Below are 17,619 nucleotides of genomic sequence, written 5' to 3'. Positions count from 1 at the left end.
CCAGCTGATGTTCCTGGCTTTGTGATAGGGAAAGGATGGGCAGAATGCAAATGCTTCTGAAAGAAATTATCTGACCTTGGGTGAACCAAAGGATAGATTTGGTTCATCCTATGACTGCTGTATGCAAAGATAGAGAATAAGTGAAAATGTGCAGATATCCGTTATGTCCTGAGGTTATATATATCCTCAGGAAGACCTCCAGAACCTTGGAAGTGACAAGACTAATGGTGCCATCTGTGAAACATGTACAGTTTGCACTAGGGAAAAAAATGGGGTTTAGAGAAAATATATCATTCCTCTATGATGACCAGAGCAAGGCAGGAGCAAGTGAAAGATACATATATATGTACATATATATATATTATATATATTCACATAAATACTTTTTTTTTTTTTCAATCTGTCCTGGAGTCTTCATTGGTAACTTACTAAGTATAGCAAACACTACCAGAGTCCTCCAGTCCAGCTTGGAAAACCCTGTAAGGAGCAAAATCCCCAAAATCCCTTCACAGCCAGAGAGACACTCCAGCACAGCACAGGGAAACTGTCTTTTTGTCAGTAGCTTTTACTTTATGCTGTAGCCTGAATGGGGAAAAAAGCAAGAACTTCATGTGGGTTTTTTTGACAAAATTCCAGAGAATTTGTCTCAGCATTCTTGGCATCCTCTTTTAAAGGAAAAAAGCACATACCCTATTTAGGTTGGAGATATTTTACAACAGTATATACAAATACATCTGATGGTGCTTAGGGGCAGGATTTAGTGGTAGATGATAGTTTTAGCTCAGCAGTTGGACTCAGGATTTTAAGGGTCTTTTCCAGCCTCAATGATTCTAGATTCTATCTAAAGCAGTCTTTTGAGCATTTTGTTGCAATTAGGACTTTAAATCTCTCTGTACATTGAATAAAAAGGCCTTTGGCATCTTTTGAGCCATTAGCATACCTGTGCTAGAGCCAGGACTCATCCACAGAAGGAAAGCAAAAGGAGTAAAAGTGCTGGTGGCAAAAAGGAGTTCCCAATTCAGCAGAGACAGAGAAATGCCTCTTCTTTGGGGTGCCAACACTAGTTCTAGATTTCACTTCTGTATGATTTCAGATTTGACCTTTGGTTCTTGCCTTACAAGCAAATTGCTGGCAAGTCATGTGCCACAGCCCGGGATTAGGTCTGACTCTATCTTTGAAAGAGCTGCAGGAATGGAAAGGAAGCCCTACCTCACTTAGAAAAGCTAAGTTCCTAAATGCAGCCTTGTGTCTGTTATCACTCAGCAGACACTCACATTTGCTCTGGGAAGAACATACCTCCGTGTAGGCCTGGGTCACTTGCTCGTAGAGGGTCTGGTGGTGGTGGATGGCCAGTTCCAGGTCTTGCATTTCTGAGGGGAGGCCTCCATCACTGCACATCTTGCACCAGGCATCCACACCTGAAAGGAACTGAAACAATTCCAGGAGCAATGAGCAACAGTGACACAAAACACCTCACCAACATTAGAGAGTTTTGCAGAGTGCTACACATGACTGCAGCAATGACTGAGGAGAACACAGAAGTTACAAAGGAGTCCTTTTGGGCACCTTGGAAAGGCACATTCCTGTCACCTCCTCAGTACTCTGAAGGATGCCTAGATCCAAAGGAATGTTTTCTGTTTCTTCTGGGTTAAAAATAAATGCCTATTTAAGCAGGTTCAGCAAACACCCATTCTAAAAGCCCTTGCACACCATCAGGGAGGCTACCACACTGCAAAAGGGAGGCTGCAACGTGTTTAGAGAAAAAACACCAGTGTGAAGCACAAAAGGGAACAGTGACAGCTCCAGCTGCATTTGGCATTGTCTCATTTGTCTGTCTGCCCTCATTTACCTATCCTTAAAACTACTGACATGGGAAAACTCCCATTTAAAATCACTGCTGAGATTCATTTCAGTGAAAGGCAAACAGGCTGCATCCAAGGAGCTCCATCCCAGGTCCAGCTTGGTGGGGTTGCTATAAGGATGCCAAGGATTTAAGCCCCTGTGTCCCATGTGCTTCTGGCCCAGGTCAGCAGTGATCAGATGCCATTACCATCTGATGGCTGCAAGGCAGCCAGCACAAAATGAGCTGCTGGTCTCAGTCCAGTTCCTGGTGGGCAGATGTCCATAAAGAGGGAGAAAAAAAAAAAACATTGCCATTGCAATTGATATAGTTTAGTACCTTGGTTGGAAGCCTTAACAGCCAGACAGAAACTGAACACTTTGGGGTGCAAAGGGGTGGAAAAATTTTTTTTTCTACTCTAAAGGCCTCCAGAGCAATGCTGATGCACTTTGGCAGAACAAACTGAGGAAGCTCTCCTGGGTGCTGCCTGCTCTGTAAAAGAAAAGAGGAATTTAGTCTCTAAGACTCTCACCCTGTTTTTCTTTTAGGCAGAGCTTGTTTCAATGACACAGCTCACAAGTTCATATTTTGTCCATATGAGCTGCCTAATGCCACCTCATTACTTCTCATTAATGCTTTCTCTTCCTCCTTCTTTCTGTTAAACCAGCCTGCCACACCTTGGGCCATTTATAAAAAAGAACAGCTAATTATATAACAGATGTAGTGTCCTGTAGGATGAATGTATAATGCCACAAAAGCACCCCAGGATCACAGCTTTGTCACCTCCTGAAGTGCTCACCTGTGGATTGTTAGTTAAGCACTCACTCACAGCATGAAGGGCTGTGAGATTTAAAGCAAAGAATTCCAATTCAACTCTGTCTCTGGCATCAGCACCCTTTTTTATTGGTAGTGTAAAGCTATTCACGATGCTGCTGTGTAATCAAGGCTCTAAAGTGTTTGCACTGTAAACACTTCTGTGCACAAAGATTTGTGACAAAAGATGAATTCCTAAGAGTTCATGTCTATAAAGTACAAATCTACCAGTGAGCACTGTGCTTTCTAGAAAGCCAGAGGCAAGGATGGCAGGCTCTCCTGTACTGGTTTGACTTATGATCTGTTGAATCTGTTCAGATGAAATCCCCAAACATCCCTGCATAAAGCTGAAGTCATCACATTTTGTGCCAAAGTAATGGAATTCACATGATTTCTGATGCAGTTTAAGAGAAGAGAGCTGGGATAAATCCGTTTTGGGGCTGTTCCATGAACCTCTTTGTCAAAACAATGAACAAAAGACCTTTACACCTCACAGACAAGTGCTCCTGCAGCTGCAATCACACTGTTACGGTTCTTATCAAAAATGCTGATTCTACCCACTTCAGTAAAAGCTCTTACAGTCATGTTACTCATCTATTGTCACATCTCCAGACTGTGATTTGCACATTTCATGGGAGAAGTCTCAGGAAGATCCACTGCACATGTCCACCTTGCTGGTTTGCATCTATCTTTTGTACATAGACAATGTCACAATTACTTTGTTAATTTTGCTTCTGCCACTAGCAAGAGCAGTTGACATCATCTGTTTTAAAAAGTTTAAAGAGATGCAGCTTGTCAGAGTTTGATATTCTGAAAGAGTGCAGAGTGGTCTGTGCTGTGTGTGCAGAGTCATTCAGGAAGAGCAAATAGGGTTTTTTTATGGATTGTTGCAAAGTGTTAGTTTAGGCCATAGCACTATTGATTTGGATATTTTCAAAAGAGCAGCTTTGTTAATTTTTATTATTTGTCACACACTGTGGCAGACAAAAATTATTTAAATGTAACCCTTCATGCTACAAGCAAATTCTTATCACAACACAAAATCACCATTTGACTGAGTTGCAAAAACTTGCATTTAAAATTATAAATTACTAACTGTTAGTTTGGAACAGGAGTCATTACTGTATACTAGAACTCAATACCATTTAAATGAAATGCTTACATTTGTAATTAGTTTATTGACTAGAATATCCCCTACTGGGAAGATAAAAACCCCTTAAATATGATTTGAAATGACAGGCTAAAATAATTGTCCATGCTTTACAAGGATTTAGGAAAGATTAGGAAGAATGTCTCTCAAAAATTAAAGAAGTCCCTACAGTACCTTTGTGTCTCTGATCCAATCCAAAAGCACCTTTAAAATTATGACCTACACTTACTTCTAAATCCCAACCTGATTTGCAAAATCTGTATGCAAATTCTAACAGGTAATAAAGGATTCTCAGATTTATTAATTTTCCTCAGGGACTGCTCTGCTGTACCAGGTGGTTGCTGCAAAACACAGCTCAGACATTTTGTACTCTGCATTTCTCTAGATTTCTTGCTCACTCTTTGCCTCTGTGTGCAAGATGCCAGATAACCAGGGTGAGTTCACCAGGACCCAGAAAATCTAAAACAAAGTTCTAGTGTGCTTTCATGCCAGAATGGCTATGGGGAAAGATGGGAAGACATCTTTCCTCAGTGACTCTTAATACCTCTGGCTACCGTGAATTTTTCAATTTTTTGTATGAAGCTACTTGTATTTTTCCTGATGCTGTTTCTGGAATTTCCCTATATATCTTGGTCTTAAGCCTTGCATCTTATCAATATTAACTGGCTTTTCTTCTTTTCTTTTCTTTTCTTTTCTTTTCTTTTCTTTTCTTTTCTTTTCTTTTCTTTTCTTTTCTTTTCTTTTCTTTTCTTTTCTTTTCTTTTCTTTTCTTTTCTTTTCTTTGGTTCACACAAGGGAGTTGAAGATGTGCTTAGAGGGATCCAGGCAGAGCTGAGAGATGATAACAATAATCTTCCTGGTTGGGGAGTAAAGTAATATGAAACAAATGGTCAGGGGTCACTTTTCTGAGAATCACCATAAATACCCAATGTGTGCACTTAACACCTACTGCCTTAAACAGTAATTCTGCTCATGCACTTCTAAGGGTAGACTCTGAGCCAGAATTAATTGGTTGAGACCTCCTGGCTAATTCCAAACATTAATTTGTTCATTCTGACAGGAGGTGTACAGTGAACATCTTATGAACACTTTAGCTCATTCAGAGATTGCATCCAAAATGGGGAGGACACCTGTGTGGGTGCTTCCTCCATCTGGTGGTTGGCGAGCTGGAATCTCATCTGGAGTAAATCAGCAAGTTCTCTTGAAATCTCAGTGAGATAAGACATGTTGTCTTACGTCCTCCTGACACTTTGAAGAGCTTCAGACATACATAAACCCAGAGAAGCAGATTCTCTTTAGCTCTAGAATATCTCCATGTTAGCATGAGAAAAGGAGAGGAAATTAAAGAAAAAAGAAAGCAGGAAGAAAACACCACAGAATTGAGAGATTTGTAGCAGGTGGAATCAGAGGACATTTGGGAACACCTCCAGTGAATCTGTTGAGTGGTACCTTGACCTGGACAAAATGGTTGTTTTGAGTGAAGTCTACTGGCCTTTGATCAGACACTTGTGTTGAAGTCTGCCTAGCTGGAGGCTATGTAGTTGGCAAGGTTTGTCTTGTTTTCTTTCTTTTCTTCTATTTTTTCCTTTTCTTTGCTGTTTTCTTGGTGATGGTTTAGTACGTAGTAGCTGTGCTTAAAAATTTAAGAAGGACAAGTATGCATACACACACTAAAAAAAAAAAAAAAAAAGGAAAAATAAATAAATAAAGGATTCATTCATCCAGGAATGAATTCAGCTGAGTAGCTGAGTGCCATTCATACATGCCACATGTATCTGCAATAAAAGCCAGGAAAGCACTGTGATTCCAGGGCACAAGAAGACAGATGTGAAGTTCAATTCCCAGCAGGGTTGACTTAGCCTTTCATCCTTCCAAACCAGACAAATTGCATTCTGTGCAGTTTTCTGTGTGGGGTCTTTAGGAAAAGACCTTGAGAAAACAAGTTTCTTCCTGCTCAGATTGCATATTATAGATATTTCATAAATCTCTGTCCCCAGCCAACAACTCCCTTGCAGGCTGGGTGTGCCAGAGGCTGAAAGATGATGGTCCTAGAAGACTGGCTTCCTGTTGGCATCACAGAGACCTTCAATCAGCAGGAAGGGATGAACAAAGAGACTGCAGCAGCTTATTGCACCAGAGAAGGAATGACAATCAGCACCAGGGATCAGTGAGAGGGAAGCAGGGATTCACTGGGAGAAATGGCTGCATCTGCACAAGATTACCCTTACTGAGAGAACAAAGGGAGCAAAAATAGATTTGATCTGCAACAGAGGAAATAGTGGGTTTATCTGTATCTTTGCTTCACAATAGCGCCCTATTTGACAGTAAGCCCTATTTACTGTAAAATAATGAAGCCCTGATTTGAGTTCAAAAAAAAAAACCCTGGCAGATGCCAACTAATAAAGAGTCACATTTGGAATTAATATTTGATAGACAACAGACTTAGTTACAGACCAAATCTCAAACACCTCACTATTTATACTATACAGAGGTTAAATGACCAAATTATTAGCTCAAGGCATTGGTTTATGCCAGAGTTACTAAGGCAGGGATGAAATTTTAGTACTGGCTCATGGACACAGTGACATTCACATTTCTTTTTTGTAGCTGAGTTCACAGGTTCCACTTCAGCATTTCTCTCCCACTGAATCTTCTCTTACGCAAGTGAGGAGCAACTTATGGCACAATTAGCAAATTTTCCTGTCTGTTAATAATTAGAAATTGGCTCCTGTCAGACAGCACAAACTTCAGTTTGTTGGGAAGAGGTGACAGGCAGGTCAATATAGTTTTCTAGTTTATTATCTTTCATGCTGCACCATATCTCAGCAGCACCTCAAAGATAGCAAACAAGACTAACACTTCAGAAAGATTGGGAGTCACTCATTAAAAAAAAAAGGGGAGGGAAGTGGTAAAAACTACCCCAAACATAACCAAGTAAACAAGAACTATCTAATTCATTAATAAACCCTAACATTTTCACTGTGACTACAGACTGCATATATATTCTTTCTTTGATTTTCCGTTATGAATATATGATGATTGACCAATTACTAACATGAAGACTACACCTAATCACTACAGTGCCCATTGTAAGGAGATGAAAGGTTTTGTACTGGGCATCTTCATACATTATTAGTCCCATCAAAAGCACTGAGTGTGCTTACATGAGTAAATGCCCAGTAGGGTGAGTAATTGCTCTATGCTATTGCCTGTTGTCAATAAGAAGCACGGAATAAAGAAAAATCCATTGTAATTTCACAGTCAGAAATAAACAATGGGCAAAATCTTTACTCTTTAAGATAACCTTTTCTACGCGTATATTCTGGCTTAACAGACACAGTTTCCTTCTTAGCTCTTACAATTTCCCTTTCAGATGCTTCAACTATGGGTTGAAATATAAAATAACTATGGGTTATTTTATAAATATCAAGCACACCCACTTAGTAACTTTGGTATTAACTACTTGGAAAAACAAGCACACAAACATTGAAGAGAGCCCCAAAGCAGTGTTTGTCACTGGAAAATTAATGTAATCAACATATCATCGATGTTGAAGCGTCATCATTAGGTGAACCTGGCTTAGATGCAAAAAAAAAGCACAAGGTTTATTCAGTGACATTTTAAATCTTTATTCTAGCTATGAACTATGGAACAGTTCTAGTACGAGGTAAAGACACAAAATAGAGTTCAGGGGTATGGAAAATTTTCTTTGATGTTCACAGCCGTCTCTGAAATCTCTGCTCAGTGAGCTCTAACAAAGTCTGCGGCTATGGAGAGCACTGTAAGTGTTGGAATGAATTCCGTAATATTCATTAACAATAATATTCTTTTGCTCCCAGAAATTGCCTGCTGTTCTACACCTTTGTCATGTGTGCAATATTCCTCTGCACATAGCACATATACATGAGTGCAGATACTGTTTTCCTGACCATAATAATCCTGAGCTTATTCACAGCACTAATGAAATATTAGAAATTAAACAGCTTGTTAGTGCACCAGTGTACTTCAGTTATGATCAGATTAATAAAGTGAAAAGATGTCTTACCCACAAAGGGATATGGGCTGTTTTTAGGGTGGAAATATTACTGTTAGTTATTGGGACACTGAGCCCTCAAGAACAAAGCTCTCAGCCTCACTGCACAGAAGCCAAAACCCACAAAGCAACAACTGCAGCATCATCTTTACTGAGGTAGCAGGGAACCATTCTGTCCCTCCCCAGAGCCACTCACCTGCTCAGCTTTCTGGTGGAAGACAGCAGACATGGCTAAGATGGTGCTGCGCTCATCCAGAGCTGCAGCAAAGCTCTTCCACTCCTGATCCAGCTGGCTGGAAATTTGTTTGATTTGCTGGGAAGCATAGTGGCCTGCCTCAGAGAGCCTCGACGCCACAGACATGATTCGATTGATGTTGACATAGGCATTCTGAAAATTAAAAAGCACACATAAATAAAGAGAAGGAAGAACTGTGACCACCCTCTGCATTCATTACACATTCCAAGCACCATCAGTTGGAGTAAAGCCAAGCAGTTCAGTGAGAGCAATCAGCCACCTGCTTCAGTATGCATGGATAGCAGGCAGAATACCTTCCACTCTAAAAACACATCCCTCTGGATTCTTTCTGTACATCTATGCCATTATCTAACACTGTTATCTCCCCCTCTCTCCTTGAATTTATTTATGTAAAACTAATTTGCCATACTTCAGCTACTCACTCACCTGTTACTCTTGCTTCTGTATTATTCCTGATATTTTTGTTGTATAAATTCATATTTCTGGATGCTATGTCCCCATATTCATAAGTAAAAGGTTTGCTTTACGCCCTTTGAGAACTGTCAGATAATTCTTTATAGATATGTAGTGTCAACAAATGGAAAAGTCTTACAGAATTTAAAAGAGCTCATAAGGGTATCCTATAGAAATATAAGTGTTTCCATAGAAATGTCTATTACATTATGGTGTTCAGTTAAAATGTTATCTTTTCTGCAGGCTATTTTAAGCTGTTCTCCAGCAGAGATATTATTCAACTCCATTCTGCATTTAGAAGGATTTGAAAGCCTCTAAAAGGGTAATATTTTCTGTTCTTTCATAAGAATTTTCCATTATTGTTTTTATTCAGCCTCGAAGAAGTGGAAGAATAGTTTTTTTCTCAAACTGAACCTCAGACAGCAATGTAATTGCATTACAATACCCCCATTCTGCATAGGAATGCAAGCTGAAAATAAATAGCCATCATGACAGTGTCCCACACTGATGCACCATCACAAGACAAATGACAGCTGTCCTGCAGATTCCTGGAAAGTCACTCGATGTAAGCACTTTTCCTTTCTCCTTCCTCCTCACTAGAGGAAAGGAACATCTCAAAATTTGAGATGTTTTGCTAATGATGACTTACTGCTGCTTTCTTGTCTCTCTAAAATAACTCCAAGGGGCTTTAGAAATTTCTAGGAGTAGAATCTGTAAGACCCACAGGCACAAGGACAGACACAGCCCTGATGATTTTAGCAGCATTAGTCATGGGCAAATAATAAATCAGAGATGGAAGTGTTTGTTGGAGCAGGATCTCATCAGAGTGAGTGGGAGCAAAACGTGGAAAGATATCTGCCAATCCAAACATGAAATGCAACAGAGCACTGCCAAGGTAGGCACAGGTCCAAACTAAGTTGTAAAGCAGGGCAAAGTATGTCTGCAAAGTGTGTGGGATACCTATGAAGTACATTCATCATAACTCTAGGTGCAAAATGGGAAAAAGATTGGGCCCCAGCCCTTTGAGCCACTCAATTCTCCCTGGTAGAACCACGGCTGTGACAACTGTCATATAAATAATACAGATCTAAAGCAATACCCAGCCTTCAGTTTTGTTTTTTTCCTCTTATCACAAAGTCTTTTCTTAAAAATTGGATTTGGCTCAAAATTGTTAGATTAATTTTTAAGAAATAGCCACCTTTTTTCACTACAACTAGAGAAACCAATCAAAACTACTCTGGAGCTTAAAGTATACTAAAAAAAGACACTGTGATTTGAAATTTTGACCACCAGCCACAGTCCAACATTTCTTTGTGTCCCTCTAGGTTAGAAACTGGAAATCATACTAAATGTTTAAGCCTTTTTCCCAGAAATCCTTCATGAGTAAAACCTCAGCCAAGATAATTTTGCAGCATTTCAGGTCAATCCTCCTGGTGGAAAGTAGTGCAGCATCACTACAGGTGCTAAAACTTAGATAAGTTGTGCCAAAGTCATGGAACATTGCTGTGTTTGAAGAAAATGTTCCCAAAGAAGTTTCAATTTCCTGTAGAAAAAGGTTGTTTTCATCCTGATTGTGTTTATTTATTTTTATTTTTTATTTATCTCTGCCACTGCAATGCAATGGGCATGGAGGGAACAACTGTGAATTCTGGGGCTCCCGATGGCTCCAGTGCACAGCTGTGTTAACCAGCAGGAGGGTAAAGGAAAATTTAGCTGAACTGTAGCAGATGTTCTGAGACTCTAGTTCTTAAGTCAGATAGTTTTATACATTGTTATGTCTGTTGTATTTTTATGCAGGAATAAGGATGAAAATGTCTCTTTCCTGTATGAGAATTTTTCATGGGAGGGTACCAACCCACTAACTCCATAGCTTTTTCAGCAGGAAGCAAGAAGCAGTTTGGGAATCACCGGCTCATGCCTCCATTCTTTGTGCACCAGGTGGAAAAGGCTCAGAAAACAGAGACTCCTGAGCTTCTCCTGCTCATTTTTTAGCAAAAAATGCACCTAAGTGCAGTATCACCTGTGATGGGCTCTTCTGTATTGCTGTAGCAGATTGAAGTAAAATGCAATATGGCCTCAAGGCAATCCATAATTTACTTTCAGGAAAAACCCCAACATTTAACAGACCACAATCCACAAAATGCAAGACATTTCTGAACAAACATTGTAAGCCAGCATCTTTATCTGCCAATGTGTAACGTTCTCAAGTAAAATGGAAAATCTATGCTGACGAAATTCATCTGTTGACATTTCACAAAGTTAAATTTTCCTTTCCCTCTGGTGTGTTCACTTCTATAAACTGAGTGAATTGAGATTTCTTCTGTGTCACCCTTATATAGATCTTTCAATCTTAACAGGAAATAAATTCAATACAGCAACTAATGTCTGTGACTTTGTTTTTCCTTTAGGCTTGGAAAATTCACAATAGTAAGTGCATGGAAAGTCTCACTTTAAATTTAACCTAACCTCATCTTTCTTTCAAACCTGAGAGGGGTCCCCAAAGAGGACCACTCAGGGATCAATCATTTATAATTATATAAGAGCACAATAGGACAAAAAATGAGGAAACAGTATATTGTCTATAAGTAAAAGCACCTCAGATGACATTCTGTAGTCATGACACTAGGATGCACTGAGATTTTAGCTAATAAGTATCTTTCAGCATTGAACAAAAATTATTTTACATGTACTTGCATGCTTTTCAAAGCCACTTCTCATGGGAATTTTTTATTTGCAATATTTCATCAAAATCAGGATGAAAACAACCTTTTTCTACAGGAAATCGAAACTTCTTTGGGAACATTTTCTTCAAATACAGCAATGTTCCATGACTTTGACACAACTCATTATTTCAACTTTGAAACTTCAGTCCTAAAAGGGGAGTTTTTACCTTCTAAAAACCACTGGGCTGGAAAACAAAACCAAAATTTCCCTGCATGTAGATGGATATCATGATAGGTAAGAGTTTCTTTTGCAGTTGACAAAAGCCTTGAGCAGTGCCTTGTAAGCTCCCATTCCCCTCTTTGTCCACCAACTCTCAGCCCAATTCTGTGACCCAGGCAAGACCCTGATTCTGGTTCCCAGCTGTGACACATCTGTCCCACCAGCACAGCAAACACTGTGCACGTCCAGGTCCCTCCCAGATCAGAGCCCTCAGTGTCAGCAATGAGCACTGACAGAGGTGGAGCTGCAACTGTGGAATGATCTCCCTCAGGGAAATACAGGCATTCATCCCTGATCACCTCCCGGGCATCCTGGGACACCTCCTCTCTAATGAAACCCTCCAAGCCTGGCCGGGACAACACTTTCTTGTGACACATTTTTGAAAAGGATGCCTGATGCAAAAAATGAGCAGTGGAAAGCATTAAATCTGCATGGAATCTGGAGTGTTCATCTCATTTCCTAGAGGACTAGGTGAGCTACTGTGATGGCAAGCAGCAAAGGTGGGCTACAAGAAAAGGGTTCTGCAGATTAGCTGAAAGTGAAATTTGATTGGTGAAGGGTTTTTCTTTAAAATAAAATAAAAAATAACCAGTTTATACTGTGCTACCATGACTTTAGAAACTATATGTGAAATGAGCCCACCACATAAATCCAAAGCAGAATATTTCAGTGACAAAAAAAAAACCCTCATGAGACATCTTTAAGACCTTTAAGTTTCTATAACAAGACCAATTACATGTAGCCTATGTAATATTGGATGGCATTTTAGTTCAGCCTACATACCGAAAAATACCATTCATTGAGGTAAGATATTGGGAATTTTCAACAGATATTATTAGTCTTTACATGATAATTGTAATGTGTTAGAAATGCATTGTGATTTGGGATAAAATGGATCTCTGTGTGGTGTCAGGTAATTCCCTGACAACAGGACAAGCAGCAATATCAGCACCGAATACTCTCATTTTTGTGTGCAGAAAGCACGAACTCATAATTTAAGGAAAATATCAGATCTAGACATAAAAAAGTCCAGGCAAGGGAAATACAAATAACTTTGGTCAGAACAAATGGCTTGTACACGAGGTATACAAGTGCAGAGCTACACCTAGTATGCTTTGTGCCATACTGGAACACTGAGGATTTGTTTTCTAGTGAATTTATTAGATAATTGATATTGCTTGAAAAAGGTCTGAGTTAAATATTCATCTTTGTGAAAAGTATTATTGCTTCAGTATAAACATTATACAGCTGTGATAAGGAGTAACAATTTATTTTGAAACTGAAGTGAAAACAAGCACTGCCTCGAATCACAGGGAAAAAAAATAATCTATGCTCCTTATTTGAAAGAAAAATACCACACTACAGTTTATTACCTCAAATATATGATTTCCCACATCCCACATTGATCATTTAGAAGGAAGAATTATTGTAACAAACAGAGTAGCAAATTGTTTTTCCAAAAGGGAGCTTAGGTCACAGCATGCCTATGGAGGTGTACGGGAAGATCATGCAACAAAAGGCATGACCCAGTAAACATTAGGGATATGCATTTTCTAGAGGAACTGTAAAAGAAGACTGTATTTTTATTATTATTAGTTATGCCAAGCTTAAAGGACAATGGGTACAGTGTAAAGAAAAAAGACCCTGAAAAACAAACACAACCAAAATAAAACACCTCAGAGATCCAAGATCTGATCCAGCTTTCACTGAAGTTTGTAGGCTTTTTCCCTGCTAAACATGCAGCCATCTTTAGCTACTTTGTCCTCCTCCAGATCTCCAATAGATACTGATTTTAATGTGTTAAAAAACAAAACAAAATTCAATACCATAAAAAAGCCCAAGCCCCACAACCAAAAAAAGTGCCTCAAGATTTCATTATTTTATTACTCATACTTCTGAGTAATAAACAGCTGAGCTATTCTCAGTCCAACTGTTGCTGATGTATTGCATGTAAAAGGATCCAGCTAAATTATACATCAAATTTCTACCAAAATCATTAATTTCCTGTTAACAGCAATGATCTCTTTCTAAGCCTAACTCCCAGTTATTTTAAGAAAAGAATACTAGACACCATTATTTTACATTACCATGTTTTGTTGTATTATTAGCACAAAAAAGGATAAAGGGAAATCCTCAAGCCTGACTGTTCTAATGGTATTTCTGAAGAATTATGACTGAATTTGCATATTTTACAAGTCAAATGAATTTTAATGCAGTCACCTCCAGGACACATTTACTTATTGGGACTCTGAGAGCAGCAGTGTTATATGGAAGCAATGTTATCCTGGATTTTGCTAGATGGCACTGTGAGGGCAAGTTTAACTACCATGTGCCTAGAGCCTGGTTTTGAGTGCTCTGCTCTGATATAATCACAATAAACACATTAATAGGCATTACAAACATTTCACATCTCCCACTGTTATGCAATGCCCTAGCGAGGCACAGTGCTTGAAGTGAGGAATAGCTGGCTAGGTGGAAGTGGCCTGTGGAATTCAGGTCAGAGAAGTTAATTACCTGACCTGGAATTTGGCCAGAACCCCAGGGTTAATGCCTGTAACCTGATGAAAGCAGTGTGGGGTCCTCAACTTCCTGGGGTAGTCGGGATCTCTTTTTCCCATTTCAGTCAGCTGCTCTCCAGTGCCTTCCCCTGGGGCTCTCCCGTGCCTTACACCACCGTCAGCCACCCCTGAGGTGTCAGCCCCTTGCAGCCGCAGCCTGACCCTGCACAGCAGGAGGAGGTTTCACCTGCTGGAGTGCCTCACTCAGAGCAAGCTTTGCTGGAGCTGACAGTGCTCAGAGAGGGCTCATCTCTGCACTGCACAGCTGCAGCAGGGGGTATACGTGCATTTTGCCATCTCACTGCAATGATCAAAACATCAATGCATCCTGTCCTCATTTCTGTGCTGAAAGCAGGCACAGTTTCCAGGACAAATAACCTTATGTCTGGAAAGAATAGGAAAATGACCAAAGCACTTATAAAGGCATAATGATGGTTTCTTTTTTGAAACAGAAAGGTAAATTGAGTTGGATTCAAAAGTTCTGACCAATTAACAACAGAAAAAGGCAAAATCCCACTGTGGCCACAACTGACAGCTTGATTAGTGCCTCCTTTTCAAGGTTTTGAAAAGTATCTTATATTTAAGGTGTATACCTCCACCCTCTGTGGAGGGAGAAGTATAAATTATTAAAGTGCATCCTTCAGCTCTCATTAATTCCCAGTCAAAGAAATGTCGAAAACTTAAAAAATATTGTATTTGCTCTGCAAAATGTAAACAAACTCCACAGGACTGAGCCGCTCTTAATTCAAGGAAGTTACCATACATCAGTGTCTGGCTGGACAGAGCAACACTGCTGCTGCCACAGCCAGCCTGACCTTCCTTACATCACCTCTCACTGGTCCCTCACTCCCTGAGCACTGGAGGTGGCCTCCTGTGCCGGCCCTCTCCTCCCTTCTGTGCTGCTCACAGTGCCCTCAACTCACCATGGAATTCATGGCAAAGTGGTTGTGCTGTGTCTGCAGGTCCAGGGCGTGTTGGTAGCTCACACCGATCTCTGTGTGGCTCTGCAGGAACAACTCCTTGTTGTGGCTGATCCAGTCGAACATCTAGGAGGGTTCACACAGAGAGAGGGAAATAAAACAGAGTTAGACAAGGAAGGAAACAGTAAGAGACAGTGCAAAATATAAAAATCTTCTTCTGAGATAGATGTGTATGCAACACAGCCAAAATCATCGCACCTATGATCCTCAATAAAAGAAACTGTTGCTGAGCAATGGAAGAATTGAAGTTATCACCAAATTTCACTAGTAACAGAAAGATAGGTCAGGAAAAATAATTTATTAAACATGTTATTCAGTAAGCTTGATCGCACAGTCTTGTCCTATAAGTAATGGGAATTTCATATACAGAAAAATGTCAGCAGAGGGAACAGTAATCAGGGATTGCTTCATTGACCAAAGATCTAGCAGTTGATAAAGTACTTTTAATTCACAAGTGGACCAAAAATTCAATAAATATTAGTGATGCAATTTTCTCAAACCCCTTTCTTTTTATCTATATATAAAGTTTCCAAATATTACATTCAAATAGCCAGCTGACTTCCTACACTTTTATTTCCTAGATTATTCCAACTTCAAAGTCAGAACACAGCCTTTCTGCCGTTTATTATTTTTGGGAATGAAGAGAAAAAAAAGAAAAAAAGTATTTTATTAGTATCTATAGAGAGCACACATTTGAACTTCTTCCACTTCCAAATGTATTCCCAAGCAAAATGGATTGTTCAGTACTTCAGACACAGATAGAAATATATTGAATAAAGCTGATGAAACTCATTTCTTATTCAGAAGCATGTCAGTGTGACATTTCAATCTGCAGCCCATTCATTCATTATAAGCTGTCACAAGCCAGCTAAGAGATAGTGCATTTATGTTTTAGCTTGTTCTGTGTTGGGCCAGAGACTAAATGCATTCAAAGTGAGAACTTTGCATTCTTTACTCCTGACTGCAGCTCTGCAGGCAATTGCAATCGCACATCTTTTCTGCAAATATTTTTTTTTGCAGAATCCCTTTCAAAGCCTGTTTTCCTATCTCCATCCCAGTAACCTGGGGAACTGTCCATTAATAAGGACTCTTTAATAATGATAATAATAATAATAATAATAATAATAATAATAATAATAATAATAATAATAATAAAAACTCGCTTAACTCATTAATTCATTACAAAAAAGAAAAACTAATTACGGAGGCTTTACAGGTCAGGTCAGTGCAGTCCCTGGTCTTAGACAGTCTTAGAGAAAGTGTTTTAAGTGTAAAGAGTCTAAGTGTTTTAAGGTAAAAAGGCAGTGATGCAGCTTCTAAGTAACCACCTTAGGGTCAAATATCAGTCCAAATCTTTGTTATATCATTTACATGTCCTCCAATAAAAAGCTGATTTGTTCTTTAGCACTGCATAACAACTTTTGACCTGTGACAGCTGAAGAACACTCAGAGCCCACTGCTGTGTTGCTGTAGCTGCTCAGGGTCCGTTCCCCATTCCCTGTGGAGATGGGCTCCTGGGAGGAGAGAAAAGGCCCTGCATGGGTCACCAAAATTCCTGCAGGAAAAACAGCTTTTCATGCTGAGCACTCAATCCAGCTTGGGAGTGCTCTGCTGTACTGAAGGGATTTGCAAAAATAACACTGAATATCCCTTTCAACAAAAGAAAAATAAACATTCCAAGTGTCACCAGACACACTACACTGACCTGGTCCCCAAGAAACTGTCACATACGCCTGAATTCTTAATCTTTTATTTATGAAAATACACTTGCAGCTAGAGAGCTTACATCAGCCTTGTATTTTCTGTTGATAAATAGCCCTAAAAGCCGAATTTGGTTTAAGTTATAAAGATGCAAGTCTAAAGTATTATCAATGCCATGGATACTTTCTACCCATGGAGCTGATCAGGTCTATCAGAATTTTTTAAGGAAATATAAGTAACAAAATTTTTGCAAGGATGAAGTCAGAGCTTTCAAACTTTACTGCCATTTAAACTGAATGAAACTACCTACTACACCTGAGGAGACATTAAAACTTTCTCATCTGATTCCTTTTTCTCACTTTATGAACATTTAATAAGCAACATCAGCACAACATAATTTGCCACACTTGTGAACTTAAAGGGGAAAAAAAAAAGACAGGAAAAACATAAAGGTAAAAGAGAAAGGAAAATTCCATAACAGCCAAGTTCAAGTCCTAACAACAAGATTTTATGTCTCTGAGAAAAGACCAACAGAGATTTCTTGTAAGTAGATATATGTTTGATGAGAACATTTTTTTTAATGTTTTAAACAATCTAAAGACAGTCAGGGAAAAGAAAATTGGCAGCAATCCACTAAAAATAAACAGTAAATTTAATATTTTATGCTCAGCAGAGCCAAATCAGGATCTTTTTAAGACAAGCAATTCAAACAAGTAATCTATTGCTCTGTGGATAGGGAGCATTTCCTTTATCTAATCTATACACTTATTGAAGGATGAGAACCTAGCTTAAGTTAAACCATGCTTCTCCCTTTTAATGTAAAATAATAAACTATTAAGAAAAAGAAAGGAAGTTTAAGAGATTATTTGCCTTTTTTTTGTCTTGTTAAATC

At 39.1% G+C, this 17,619-nt stretch overlaps 1 protein-coding gene across 9 annotated transcripts in view; it reads right to left on the bottom strand.

Moving 5' to 3' along the window:
* KALRN (kalirin RhoGEF kinase) overlaps positions 1-17,619 on the bottom strand; it is a 463,005-nt gene that overhangs the window by 236,284 nt on the left and 209,102 nt on the right. For all 9 annotated transcript variants that reach the window (XM_074548811.1, XM_074548813.1, XM_074548812.1 and 6 more), the window contains exons 7-9: positions 14,970-15,092; positions 8,033-8,224; positions 1,297-1,428 (exon numbers count right to left, since the gene is read on the bottom strand). In XM_074548811.1, the coding sequence (XP_074404912.1) occupies positions 1,297-1,428; positions 8,033-8,224; positions 14,970-15,092 (447 nt within the window). The remainder of the gene's footprint in view (positions 1-1,296; positions 1,429-8,032; positions 8,225-14,969; positions 15,093-17,619) is intronic.

This window comes from Zonotrichia albicollis, chromosome 10 (assembly GCF_047830755.1).
Source record: "Zonotrichia albicollis isolate bZonAlb1 chromosome 10, bZonAlb1.hap1, whole genome shotgun sequence".
Lineage (NCBI taxonomy): Eukaryota > Metazoa > Chordata > Aves > Passeriformes > Passerellidae > Zonotrichia > Zonotrichia albicollis.
The sequence above is the reverse complement of the archived record's forward strand: the minus strand, read 5'-3'. Positions and strand labels throughout refer to the sequence as shown.